Source organism: Triturus cristatus, chromosome 8, assembly GCF_964204655.1.
Source record: "Triturus cristatus chromosome 8, aTriCri1.1, whole genome shotgun sequence".
NCBI lineage: Eukaryota > Metazoa > Chordata > Amphibia > Caudata > Salamandridae > Triturus > Triturus cristatus.
Window position 1 is genome coordinate 247869983 of NC_140591.1, and position 15016 is coordinate 247884998.

Genomic DNA, 15016 nt, shown 5'->3' on the forward strand with positions numbered 1-15016 from the left:
ACTCTTATTCACAAATTAAAGGTATGCATCTCTCCACCTTGAGGAAGACTGGAGGTACCCAAACAGCACACTACCCATCATGTAGAAGAAGTGCACTCACCCACCATGTAATGTGGGGTGATACAACATTCACTAAGATGCAAATCAAACACAAAAAGCCAAAACATGTGATTTTGCATTCAGTAGGGCCGAGTGCTTTCCAAAACTCGGTGGCAATCCGCCCATACTTATGATTCTCCACCACATGGAACACAAGAGCTATTGTGAGACGCACAGCAGCATGAATGTAAGCATCTGGAATGGTGGCCAATGAACTTTAGCTTTTAGTGTAACCCAGATCAGAAGATACACTCAACCCAAAATTAACAGCTGCACCTTGAGAAAACTCCAAAGCACTTCGCTTGCTTGTGACAGGTCTTTGCAATGTCCAATGCAGACATTATAGGTATACGGTCACAGTGAAAAAAGCAGATGTAGATGGAGACTGCTACACACAGGCCTGCAGTAAACCACACCGGGGACGCCATGCATCTCCAGTGTGGATTACTACAGCAGCTTCTTTTGCCACAGTAAGAGGAAGAACATTAGCATTACCTTCCACAGACCTGGATACCTTACACACACCAGGAGCTTGTCACCCCTAGCCAAAACCTGGATTAAGAAGGCTCAACACCACCAGTATTCTGCAGATCACCAACAAGACGTTTAACAGGTGACTACATGAACTGGGAGTGGTGAAATATAAAAGACACTGATGGCTATTCCACAGTTTGCAAAACCTGTAAACAGCTTGTCCCTAGTGTGAAAGTCTTTGTCATTGTCCTGGTGGGTATATCAGGTGTGGTCTCAGTAAATAATAAAACAGGAACTGTCCTTTAAACTTAAGATCAGGTTATAGTTGAGTAATAGACACCTTGCAAGATGCAGCAGCACTCCAATGGTCAGCCACCTCCGAGAACGTAGCATCTGCCCAACCAGCAGCACTAACACCTACACAATTGATAATATAACTTGTACTCTGGCATGAGCAGGAACACATGCAGACACAAACATTAAATGGAAAGGGTGCCACACATTGCCCTCATGTTTTAGCAATTATTAGAAGCAAACATTCATAGGGAGATGCCATAAATAAACAAAAAGTGCTTATAGGAGATAAAGAAACTACAAATTCCTACTTTGTCATCTCCAAATCCGAGATAAAGTACTTTCCAATTCTGGTCCAGTCATGCACAATTTGCATGCACAATAATTCCTTCTCGAGCTGATAGTGGCTGATAAAATAAAGAGAAGACAGGAAACCAGAAGATGACGGACAGAGGAGGTTGATGTAAAGACAACAGCAGAAGAAGTGTTAAATTCAGATAGTACTAAACCCAGAGGAACATAAACCTTACATTAACAGATGGAGGATGAACAAGCTGGGCACACAAGGAATGGGAATGAAATGGCCGTAACTGAAGACAGGCACCACTTCTATCCGTAAGTGTATTGACACATTCAATGCAGGGACAGAAACATCTCCCATCCAGAATTATGGGAACGGATCCAGATTGCAAAGGGGATCGTTAGACATGATTGCAGTTCACTTTTAGTAAAAAAAGTAATTTTAAGTTGTGTAAGTCTGACGTATCTCCTTAGGACTTGAAACAAATTCTTTATAAGCTGGCAACATTGAGAAATCCTTGTTACAGAGTACATATTTCATGGGCAAAAATGATTACATTTTTATATGAGTAGGTGGCTTAATTGATGATGCTATAATGCATCATCTCCTTGCTACTGTACGTGCGAGTGTCTTGATACTTATGTTGATATATCTTTTAAAAGGGACTTTGATCATGGTTTGTCCCTTCTTTTAAACAAACATATATGCTACGTATGTACGATTATTGAAGTTCAATAGGATTGTATTTTTTAATATTCTCTACATACTGCTACGTTACTGAACTCCTTTGTTTTTTGTCGGAATGTGAATCAAAGTATATATATTGATTAAGACTTTGTGAAGTCGAAACAAGTTATTCTTCGTCTGCCTAGAATACATTTTTGCATTATCCAATACAGTGTCAGAGTGGCTGGTTTTCTTTTCCCTATGACGATTGGATATAGATGATATATACTGATTCTCTGAGAGAAGCAGCACTTGCTAGCCTCTACAGAGCTAATACCGCAGATACTGACAGAGCAAGCGGTAACATGAGAAAACACTGATTGTTACACTTTTCAAAAGTGTCGGGAAGGCAGTATTAAGAGCTAAATTAAAAAAGAAAAAGTTACTATTAAGGAACAAGGTGTCTTGTTAATGTTCTTTTGGCATTCTTGAATAGGCAGACATAGAGGTCTTTTCAATCAAATGCACAGGGAAAATGAAAACCGTTTAACCATTTTAGACTTAAAGTATTCCTGAATAAGTTCACCCTTTTGTATGGTTTAAGGAAAGTTGCTTGCTGGGTGCCTATTTTCTAGAATTCAGGTCACCACCTTAAAACAAGTTTTATTAACATTACAATTTATAAACTTATAACCAGACTGAATCCTTAAAATAGCCTGCTCTAGGTCTCAGCTATGAACAGCTTTATCTGTGGGCAAGATATATTTGTTCTCATACATATAAAGTGGGCTCTGAGCAAGCCCTTGATTATGATTGGATGGCTTCGAAATCTATCTCACGTCACTGTGACTTCTTTTGATTTAATGGCTTTCTTACCTATGCTTACATTTGTCCTGCCCAGGAGAATTTCCGTCCTTCAGTGTTCTGACTGGGTGAGTAGTATCCTTCCACTGCTGGCTTCATGGAATATTTTTTTATTTTTTTTTGCATGCAGCACTCCTTGAGTTGCATGTATTTCTTCGCTCTTTCCCCTACTTGGTTCTGCGCACTCCCAGGTGCTCGCTTTTTACTCTCAATTACCTTTCTAGGATGCTTTCCTCATCCCCTTTGCATTTTACTTTTCATTTTATTTATTTATTTTTTAACAAGGGGCCAGCAGCTCCAAAGTGCTGCCAGGCTGCTGACTTAGTTTACCAACATTCGTAATGTGTTTTTTTTTTTTATCCTTTAAATGTACCTCTCTGACACAACCATCCGCCATGTTACAACAGCACACAAAAAATGGCTGTCGTGCATCACTATGCATGTGCACACGTGTCACGACACGTACATGCATCAGGACACATACGTAGACATCAGCACCTGTCCTGGAATTGGTAAACGTAAACAAAACAAATTGCAAAATTGCCCAGCAAGCATGTGCATGCATCATGATACATGTGCTCATATGTAATTGCCCATAGAAAAAGCATTAGCAAAGCCATTAAATCAGAATTGTACAGCCGGACCTTTGGCTTTTCAGTTTTGGGAGCTGCCTAGCAAAAGTGGAAAAAGGAGAAAACAAACAAAAAGCAAAACAAATACTTGAAAGAGCAAGACACATGAAAATATCATAAAAACATGAACTTCTCTAGAATCAAAAACCTGCAGACTCAAAACAAAACAAAAGCCACAGAAGTTGGACCTGCTACCAACAATGGTGCCTCTTACTATGGATATGAACCATTAAAGTCGTATCTGGCGAGTCTTCCAAGGATGAGATCAAACTATCCAAGATACAACAGTGGGATGAGATGGCCCACATCGCATTTGCTACAGCAAAAACAAGGCAGGAAACCTAATGCAATAATACAAGTCAACATGCAAGTAATATAGGCACATCCGCTGCACAATACTCTGATTGTTCATAGATTACAGACGATAAACAGCACAGGAAGTGCAAACTTTCAGTGTCCTACGTTTCACACAATACCTTTTGTTGTAGCGGTCTCATTGCTTGCAGTCGTAGCATTGCCTGAAAATACACGAAACCAAAAATAAATATACATAAATAACCACAATACCGACTACTACATTTGGTACTTGTGCTTCCTGCTCCATTAAGCCTCTGCAAAGTCATTTCACACATGTGTTATACCTCTTCTCCGACAAGCCTGGCGTGAGACTAAATGAGTGCAATAGAAAACTAAGGAAATCACTTTCATCTGCATACTAGACATGGAAATATTTTTTTGTCTACGTGAGGAAATAAGTCGGTCAAGTACAAAAGTATTGGTTCACATAGGGAAAGCAGAATTCTATGCATTTGAAGACAAAAGTACAAAATACATTGCAATGATGTGGAATGTAATACACTGTTTAGCTGCTGAAAAATAGAAGCATATTACCAAAATATAAAAGGAACAAACACTTGGTGAACCAACTGTGAAACGTGCATTTTGTGGTTCCTGCACCCCTTGGTAACCTGGAGAAGGTTACTCCCTTCGCCAAGGGTACACAAGAATTTCAGCCTCCAGAGTCTCCTGTTCGCCATGCAGTACTAAGTGGGTTTAATACACTTGGTGCAGAGTTCCACGAAGAACCTATAGGTCATGGTAACCTGGAAGACAATCTCTCGCTGCTGCATTCATCAGCAGAGGATGCCAGTAAGTCAGGAAACTATTACTAACACTCCTTCACAAAAGCAAAAGGTGGTTCGCGGGGTTTCAAATCTTTGGTTCTGGTGTCAAGCATACATTTCTGCACCATATTTGTAATCCACTTTACAAATCCTATTTTCCTGGCAATAAAAGGTTACGTCCTTCCAGAGTGGCTTGTGACTCGCTCGGGTGGAAATGACAAACCCGTGATACAGGCAGATGGTTAACTGGACGGGCAGCAAAAAATGCTCTGGCATTTTTAATCTGTGTTTACAGCAATTACCAGCAGGGTGGAGCTTTCCGATAGCGTGACTATCACCACTATTACCGGTCTCTCTCACCTGAGAAATCCTACAAGAAAAGGTTGATTTCGGGCGGGATTTCACTTTGTTATCTGTCCTAAAGTATTACCGCATAGGAAGAACCAGTCTAACTGCTGCTTGCTAAACCTCGCTTACAAAGACGGGTGGGCGCATTTATCAAATTTGCATGCAACGCAATGCAGAAAGCCACCCTGCTGCGCGAAGGAGCAGCAATGTGCCATATTTAACATCATACAGCACGTTCCGGACTATTCCTAGCGGCAACGCAGGCACCCTTGCACCATGGTTCCCCTTCCTGCACAAAAACAATCCTCTGATGAATTTTCATCTTTCTTTGTGTGCTGAAGAATGCAGCACACTTATAAAGAGGAAAGGAGAAATAAAACAATTTTTCCCAGATATGCCTCTTCTGAGGAGGCGTAGCACTTTGACGCAATCCCAGGTCTACCAATAATGGAAAATCTGGAGATGTGCCAAAATCCATGGGTGGATGTGTGGGAACAATTTGCGCTACATTGCTTAACTCTGGATTTATCAAGCCATACTGGACCACACAGGGTGACTTTGCGTGGCTTGATAAATCTGATTTAGTAGTTGAATCACCCTTGCACCCCTCTTACGTGGCACGAGGGCAACACCGCTCTTTTATAAATACGCCGATAAGTGTGTCATTAACACACCAGTGTGGATACACCAAACACCCTTGTAAAACTCACAAATAATTCTTGCTCATGTCGCCTACTGGCTAATGACACTCGTACAGCACACAATCATCAACAGTTTACAAATGGCACCTTTGGACTCTATAGCAGAAAACATTCACCAATGCACTGAACAGTACCTTGAGCCTGTCGGATGCGGCTGTGATAGTGGCCGAGTTGGACATCAGTAGCTCTGGGTTCAGAGGACACAGGATTCCACTTCACAAAAAGAGGCCAAGGTATTCAGTCACAGTGCTACCTCTATGGTGCCAGAAATAAACCATCACTGGCAATGCCAATAAATGTGTGGGTTGATTTAGAACTGCGCTCTTTGTTGTAACAGTTACCACGACAGATGCATCAATTCCCCATCCTTCCAAGCTGAAGTACCTTAAAATTCTAAAGCTGTCCAAAGAGACAGACTTGCATCCATGTTCATGATAGTTTACTGAAATAAATCGTTCTTGAGGAGAAGGATGTAAATTGCTATTGCCATACCTCCAACAATTTTCGCAAAAATGCTGTACTCCTTAAGGGCTGAAATCACACCAGAGGCTGACACCAAGGTTTCAAAGAGCTGTAACTTGGCAGTGTGGAACACTAAGACCTATTGTGGAGTGTCAGACGGCCCTGAAAATGTGCGTTGTGCGGAACCAGTTGAGGATTTGCTTAGAAGTCAGACGACTCCGGGAGCAAGGTCTAGAGCTTTGGCACCACCATGCACCTGCTAAGCCGAATTAGTGGCGAGAAGGTGCCCAGTCACGTTCTGATTTTTTATGCTTCTTCTTCGACTAACCCAAAGATTCAGATCTCGATGACCACCAGCTTCTGGCACAGCTTTGGTGATTCCTGGAGCGGGACCGGACTTAAACCAGTCTTGAAGCAGAGTCTTCTTGTGCTTATTGTTGTAAAGCTTTCCTATTTGGTCCTGGATCACCTACAGGTTCATGAACATGCAGTCAATGCAGGCCTTAGAGTCCTGACTCGACACCAGGCACCACAGGCACACTTGATGGGGACCGGTCACAGACATTTGTTTACGACAGTCCTTACAGGGCGGAAATCCTGTCATTTTTGGGGGCGACATCCCTTGTACACTGAAACATTTTGAACACACAATACTGAGGTAAGTGTCTCAGAGACAAGACAGAGCTACGGATCCACATCTGGAGACACAAAAAGGATTTATAGTCAACGCGCAGGAGTGGCATCTATACAGGTGCTGCACATCATTACTGGAGTGCGAACGGCATCAGTGCGGAGCTGAATGGTGTCCATTTATAGGCATGCATGCAGAGGTACTGATGAGAGGTTTCCGGATCCAGTCTGGTGGCTGGGGAATATTCAAAAGGCGAGGAATTTTTGACTAGAAGTCTCTACAAGAAACAGCTCTAGAGCGGCCCTACCTGCTCGAGCCAATATATTGCCAACAAGGCCAAATCGCAAGACCCAAGCCAACGAAAGTTGAAAATAGATTTATGGGCATAGCTATTAAAAACAAAAGATGGGCTACATCAGAAAGCACTGTAGTACAGTGAAGAAACATGGAATCAGGAAAAAGCCAATAGAGCATCTATGGGACAAGGTGGCCCCTTATTTGAAATTACACTGACACAGTCAACTAGTAACACCCAACCCTAGACATCCCAAAAATAATTTGTAATATGTTGCTGGCACAGACATTGTGGATAAACTGCAAACAGATCGTCGGAATGTGGTCTCTGCTTCTAAATTAATCGAAATGTATCAACTATATGAGCTCTGTGTTAAAACAGTAAATTGTACATAGTGGAATTACCCTTCTCAAAAGCAGCTTTAAGCCAGAATGATGACCTTGCTGATAGCCACTGCACAGATATACACTCTACACAACTACTGCACCCGACTAACCGGCTCTAGTTAAAATATCTAACACGTTCACTAAAATATCATTAGTGGTTTTAATATTCGTATAATGCACGACCCATATATTTGACCAGCAACTGCTCTTTTACCTTTCTTCTCAATTCTCTTCTTTTTATGGTAGGGAATAGAGCGTGTCAGGCAGTGTTTTGTTGTGAAGGCTCCTGAAACTAATCATCAAGTGGTCGGTGCCTGTGAAATTGGCCTGAGAATATGAAACAACCTAAAATATTCTTGAAACATTTTACAAAGCTCACCCCATCTGAAGACGTAAGTGGGACTGAAAATGCCTACACTCACATTGCTCAACGCATACAAATAAAATGCAGATTTGACCCGCCCACGCCTATCCTACTTCCCAGGCCTTTTTACATCTCAAAGTGATCCTTCTGCAAATGACTCAACATAGCATCTTACATCAGCTGCACCTGTTGTTCCTCACTGCAGATTTGTTACTCCAGGTCATGAAGCTAAGATCACCAGGTTCATCTACCAATTCAAAGTGGGTTTTACTATCGTACAAAGTGACTCTTTGTTATTTTTGTATTCACTAACCTATTCCGACATTAAAATACTTCATTAGCCTCGCCCTTTTATTTCAATTTATGTTCACTTTTTCTGATTGCAACGCTCTCCTCTAATCTAATTTTAATTGTTTTCACTCCCAAATAATGATTCACTATGTGTCCATCTAAATGCCACAAGTACCTTTCTGTAATAATAAGTAATCCTTACCACATAGAGAAGTTTAACTAGTGGTTTATTTGAGATCTGTACAAGTTCAGCATCAACAGTCCAATCTCCAACTCAGCTCCCAAACAAATGTCCTTCAGCATAAGAACATTCTATGACATCGTAAAATTCCAGCAAGCAACATTCTTATCTAAATTACAACACATCTCCCCTACAAGGAAAAATAATAATAATGAAGACAATAATAACAAAAGGAAATAACTAAAAAAAAATTAAAAAATGGAAAACGAAAATAGTAACAAAGTGAGCTTGTATGTCTCACAACTGATTATTACAATGATGATACACTGTTCATTGCAAAATGTAATCTTTGAACTTCATAGGAAGACTATCTCTTTGAGTAAGTCTCCATAGCTAACAGGACTAATGTCAGGAGGACGAAGCACGACACTATCCAAACCTACAACTTCATCCCACTGCTTGTTGCCAATCATTGTGAAGGGAGAATCAGAGTCATCTAGAACTATAAAGTCAAAATCATCAACTACAATCTTGCACTCAGGCATAGATAATTTTCCTGCATTTATTTCACCATCACTATTGTCAACACTCAAAATTACCGCACAACTTTAGTTTTCTTTTCTGCATTGCGAGGTGATCTATAGACACGAGCATAATGTCCTTTGACTCCACACTTCATGCAGATAGATTCTTTAGCAGAACAATGAGGATAATTTGAAAATTGTGAAGTACTCCCACACCTATAGCACTTAGTTTTAGGCAGATCTTTGGAGGTTTTTTCATTCTCACTTCCTTGAAAGAGTTGGAGTTGGGGCGAATCTCACGATCAGTCTTGGTTGGAAAAATCTTAGGAAAATTACATGCACGTCGCCAGTGTAATAATAAGTAATCCTTACCACATACAGAAGCTTAACTAGTGATTTATTTGAGATCTGTACAAGTTCAGCATCAATGGTCCAATCTCCAAACAAATGTCCTTCAGCATAAGAACATTCTATGACATCGTAAAATTCCAGTAAGCAACATTCTTATCTAAATTACAACACTTTCCTTAAGAGTATTGCTTTTAAACTCATGCCGTGTTACTACTAAAGGTGTGCCAAGGATACCTTTGAGGAAAACCTTGTTAACTTTCCAGGCTGTACTGAGGGACAAGGCCCGACAAGCTTCTTCCGGACAGTTAGGTTGCCACATCACATCACGGCAAGGCAATGAATTGCTTCAGAAAACAGATGTATTGTGTGGATAAGCCTTTTACTTTACTGTAATATAGCATGAAAAAACATCAGAAAAAATTTTGTAATTACAAGAAAATAAATGGACATATAGGATTTAGAGCATTCTATGAGTTGTAGTCTAGGACTAACTCTCCATGCCATAACCCTTCAAAGACTAAAATGCTCTTCGTTCTTGCATGTTCTCGACATCCTCCTTTTTCCTCTATTTTCACGTATCCATCTTCTGACATTCTTGCCACAGGTGCTCATTACATAGGCTTTAACTTCAGCTCTCCCATTTCACGAGCACATCTTTGCAACATTTTACTATCGTCAAACTTGACTTGGAGACTTATTCTGTCTTGCTTGAACGTTTTCTACAAAACCGAGGAAGATTTACCTGAAGGGATCCGCGGTTCAACAATTCTGACAAGTGTTCACAAAGGATCAAATGCTTATCCGTTTAACTCTGCTTTCCTCAGTTAACAAAAAAATCCTTCAGCCTCTGTCTTGTTGCCCTAATAAATTTGGATTGTGACAATTTTAAAGTTTGGGCACTGAGTGGTTCTGTGTTTGAACACTGGGGATAAAAACACTACGCTTATTTCATACGTTATTAATTCACCAGCCATGCAATATTGATTGTAAATTTACATTCTTATAGCTTACACAAACAAGTGAGGAAAACGAAACAATTTTTGTTCTATATTGAATTTTAAACCATTCCATTTAGTAAAAGGTAATTTAGTACATTTCATAAAGATAAAGTTACATCAAAATTCATATTTTTGAAATACAGAAGCATTACTTACTGCTTGGTGTGCTTGGTGTTGTGGCATTAACCTGAGGTGGAGTGGTTTCATTACTGACTGCAGTTTTGTTATCATGAGTCGTCACTTCAGGAGCAACCGTGGCATTTGGGGTAGTATTTATACTGGTAGCTGGATGACCTGTAGGTAAGTCTAAAAAAAAAAACGCAGTAAATACAAACGCCACACTTTTCTCTTTAAATCCCAATACAAAAACAGTACATTATATAATTCCTACTAGGAAAGGCGGATAGCATGCTAGAGGGAACACAGCACAGAAGCATGTGGGGCGAACAAAGAAATGTAAGCAGTACATAGTAACCTCACCTAACCCAAAGGCAAAGCATGGAGAAAGGAACACACAGAAAGCATAATCAAGTGAATAAAGGAGAGCAGCATACAGGAGGCCACCTCAGAACAGCAACCATTTTATCATCAAATGAAAAAACATAGGGACATTAGGAACATGCTTACCACAGAAAAGCATTGTTCCATTAGGAATCTGTGCACTTGTGGTTTAAAGGTACTGTCCCTGCTACCTCCCCTTTTTTTAGGTCTCGCTTAGCGTTGCAGCGCGCATGCGCTGCTCGCTCTGCGAGGCATATTGTAGTAGAGTAGGTCTTAGAAGTGGAGTGGAAGCCCCGCCCCTTGTTTCCATTGGCTTGCGTCATCGCCCATGCTAAACGCTGGCTTTCGATTGTAAATGAGGCTTTAGTCCCTCCTTCTTACCGCCCTGTCTCCTTATTGCCCTGCCCATCCGGACTGGATCCTTTACTTGCGGCTTTACACGGTCTCCTTTATTAGTCGGTAGGCACTATGTTTTTTCAGTCGCTTTTGGTAAGCGCGGCACGTGTTTATTTTTGCATCGCGCTTTCACTTAAAGTGAAAGCGCAATGCAAATATAAACAAGCGGCTGCCTTTGCGCAATGGCGAGAGCTTGTTGGTTCACCTGTTATGTCAGCTTTTTCTTCGTGAAATCTTATGAGGTGTTGCAAACGTGCATACAATGTTTCATTGGTAAGCCAGCGCAAATCTTCACAATCCGTGCGAGCTAACTCTCGTTTTCAACACAGTTTAATGAATTCATTTATATTTCGTGCACAGCAAATAATTTTAGTGAAATACAGATATTTAAAAAATAAATAAATCTAGAGATACCAGGGATTGAACCCGGGGCCTCATACATGCGAATCAAGCACTCTACCACTGAGCTACAACCCTTTCCGTGGTGACATACTCAAGTCAGATGTATTGAGTAAACACAAGCCGCCGTGTTGTAAGTTCTTGATAATAGAGACCTGGGATCAGGGGCCAAGTACTGAAGACGGATAGCACTCTTCTTTTACTAGAGTCTACCAAGCTGGGCGAGATGTTTAGGTAGACGAAAACCATTCATTAGAAGAGAGAGATAGCGTGCTCATACCATAGAATAATAGCAATCGAGAGAGCGCCCTCTCCCGTCTGCTTAAGAATATGACATAATACTTCGTATCCTCCCAGATTTGTTTATCGTATCTCCTTCGCCCGTCTTCTGAAAATAAAGTTATATGAAGAGACACCAGCAGATCTCAGGGTTACATTTCTTTGCAGAATGTTTTTCAATTTGTAGCTTTCACGGAGCACTCTAGTTCCCGAGGTCTGTGTGTATGCAGGTCGTTAGGGAACCTAGTATTTGTCATTGTTCCCTAAACGATGAAGCGCCATATCTGAAGTTCTGCCTTTGTGCCACGCGCAGAGAATCTGAGAGCATTGACAGGGGAAAGAAACAAGCACTTGCAGTGCCATAGGTCTCGCATTTGTGAGAATTTGATCTATTGGCCTTGTAAATGATAATGCCTTTTATTTATGTGTTTACAAAACCTGGAAGCGGTGGGTAAGCGCCGCTTGCATGTTTATAAACACATAAATAAAAGCCATTAACATTTACAATGCCAATAGCGGAAACTCGTCTTATAAAACAGGCACAAGCCTCCTCTGCGAATGTTTGTGTCTGGGTACTTAATTTTGAATGTATCTGTGTGTGTTTCAGGGTGTATTTGTGTGTGACTGTGCGTTTGTCTGTGTGCTTTTAAGTTTGACAGTATGTGTGTGTGTGTCTGTCTGTGCGTGCGCTTGTATGTAATGAATGAAACTAAGTATACATCAGTTTTTAGGTCTCGCCTAGCTATCGCGTAAGCGATCGCTCAGCGAGACTATAGTAAGGGGCTCCCAAAAGTGCTCCCAAAAGAGGATTGCATGGCGAGCACGCGCACAATCACGTGCATCGTGCCGCCATGCAATCCATTTGTTATCGTACTTCAAAGGGTCCGCTCCCCCGCCTGGAATGCGCTCCCTCCCCCGCCCCCACGCACACAAATTTGCTTTCACTTTACAGCATGTCACACGCGTCCTCCCCCTTGCCTCTCCTATTTTGGGTAAACGACATTCCAGGAATTTACTTTTCTAAATACACGTTGACTTGGGACTGTGAAGAGGATACATCATGTACTCATAACACTGCAGCAAGCATGCTGAAACACCCTGAATGATTTTAGAAATGTCGCTAAAGTCTGCCAGCCTCCACCTTTCACCGGATGGCTCCCTCTTTCATCGAGCGACAAGTCAACACAAATAAGGCGGTTTGGAAGCTTGCCTCTTTGGTAGTTTCAGTGACCAGGTTTGGTTTCCAATTCGCCCCTTGTACTGTGCCAACTCGCCTTTGATCCTCTGCACACTGACATTATCGCGGTTAAACAAGGAGGCAAGCTTTTAATTTGCCTTTATTTTAATGAACAGAAATGTGGCTGAAGTGACAACTGCTTGCAGCTCTTTTCCCCTTGCCGTGCTGCTACATTTTCGAAGCTAAACATTTATTCACAGGGGGCGGAGCTGTGCCTAAGGAGAAAGACAAGTAGAATGAGTTCAACAAAATGTTGCACAAAGCCGCCCCATAGGTGCTAACTTTCCCACAATGCATGGTATTGTTCTGAAAGGGACCAACGCTGGACACTAACTTCACGCCAAGTGGGTGGTACCCCTCTCCCAGCTCCTTGACAGATGGATGACCCTAGAATTGATGCAGTAGGAGGAGACATGAGCACATGAACAAAGTGTAGTGAGCTCCGCCATAATCGAAGAGAAAGAAATACGAAGTGTAGTCTGAGTTTGGCACACCCATTACAAATAGGAGTGTGCCACACTACCTACTCAGCTAGGGTACATCCACCCACGAACTGCGTAGCAGATAATTAATTGTTTTATTTTTGTGTGCACTTTTATATATAGCACGGACAAGACCCGTGGGCATCAGAGAGCGTCACATAGCTTTGGAATCACAAGACTGAACTGCAGCTAAACTACAGTTTCTGCTCGTAGTTCATAACGTTGGCATAGAAGAGAGAACTACAGGTAAAATCCAATCTTTAACTGACAATCACTCACTTTCAACAGAGCAGAAGATCGCGTTATACTTAACCCCTACAGCTCCTCAAAGATGGCGGTTCGAGCACGTATTGGCATGCTTTTATGAGCCGGTTCGAACCTGTAGCAGTGTGGCATCTGACGTCACTGCTCAACGAGCGCGCAAGGCTGGAGGGCACCTAGGGTAAAATTAAACCTTGTGTCTGTGTTTCATAAACTCAGCATGTAGTTCAATGAGGTATTTGTAATAAAATACATCCACCCTCATGCATATCTCACTACTAGCCCATTTTCTCTACCCAAGATGTTGTTTCTTCCTTAGGTACTTCAGCACCACTACTGCTCTGGGAAACATCACCATAACTTCCATTGAGACTGAAATACTACCGCCTAGCATAGCTAAAAATCCATCTTCCCACAATTCCCCCACGGTACCAGGACACCATCTACAACCATACGCTGTCAGTGTGCTTTTCAACATCACAGGACTGCATCATCGTCCCACCTGCCTGCACCTTAACACTCATGGGTTGTGTGAAATCCATTCTATTTATAAAAAAAACTTTGTAGCACACAACTTTAATATGCCTCTCTACAGTTTTTAGCACTCTTGTTTCTCTCTTTTCCGTCTAGCTGCCCTATCACTGTCTCCCCACCTGACCCCATCACTCTTCCTCTCTTTCCTTCCACTCTCTCCTCCCCTTAGGAACCCATAAAATGCAGCAGTTTACTTTCTCTGGCATGTATTTGCTTTGCTTATTTTTTCTCAGGATCCCTGCCACTGGTTAATTGCAAACTTATACAAAAAGAAACACTGCTATTTGCAACACCAATACCTCAAAATTTGACTAATGCGAGACCTATTGCATTTCAAATGCTTGTTTGGGATGGGATTCCGTAAGGTCGCCTTGTTCTAATATTAAGGAGCGAACACAACAAACAAACATTTCCATGTGCATCGTAAACCGTTGACTCTACAAACCCCGAAGTTCAGGTCTTCCTGCGGGTTTCTTTCACACACTTAGTGTTGATGTCAGTGTGAAAATTCCTGCAGGTTTGAAACAGCTCCTTCAATGTGCAAGTGAGGCGCAAATTTATAACGCACACAGAAGAACGCGCGCTCTTTACCAACAGCAAATATTATTTAAATTCACTGACCAGTCCAAGCAGGGCAGCATTTGCATTCCTCTTTTGGCTCGCCCCTTCTACTCCCACTCAATTCTCACATCTCCTCACAGTCCCCAATTCGTCTTTCCTTTGCCATTTACTGTCTCCTCCCATTCTCCACCAATCCATGGGTCTCCTTTTCACTTCACTGTCTGACGTACCCATCATCGCGCCGTCATGCACCTTCACTTTCTCCCTATCATCCTCTCCCTACTTTATTATGTCTCGCCCCACCCCATCCCGGCCTTCGCTCTCTTCCATTCACCATCTGTCCCCCCGTCCTTTCCCCTCCTCCTTTCACTCCGTCATTC

The 15016-nt window shown here is 41.8% G+C and overlaps 1 protein-coding gene across 2 annotated transcripts in view; it reads right to left on the bottom strand.

Annotated features, from left to right (window-relative positions):
• The window catches only part of TMEM123 (transmembrane protein 123), a 243314-nt gene that overhangs the window by 133796 nt on the left and 94502 nt on the right, over window positions 1-15016 (bottom strand). For both annotated transcript variants that reach the window (XM_085621447.1, XM_085621446.1), the window contains exons 2-3: window positions 10143-10292; window positions 3807-3848 (exon numbers count right to left, since the gene is read on the bottom strand). In XM_085621447.1, coding sequence (XP_085477573.1) covers window positions 3807-3848; window positions 10143-10292 — 192 coding nt within the window. The remainder of the gene's footprint in view (window positions 1-3806; window positions 3849-10142; window positions 10293-15016) is intronic.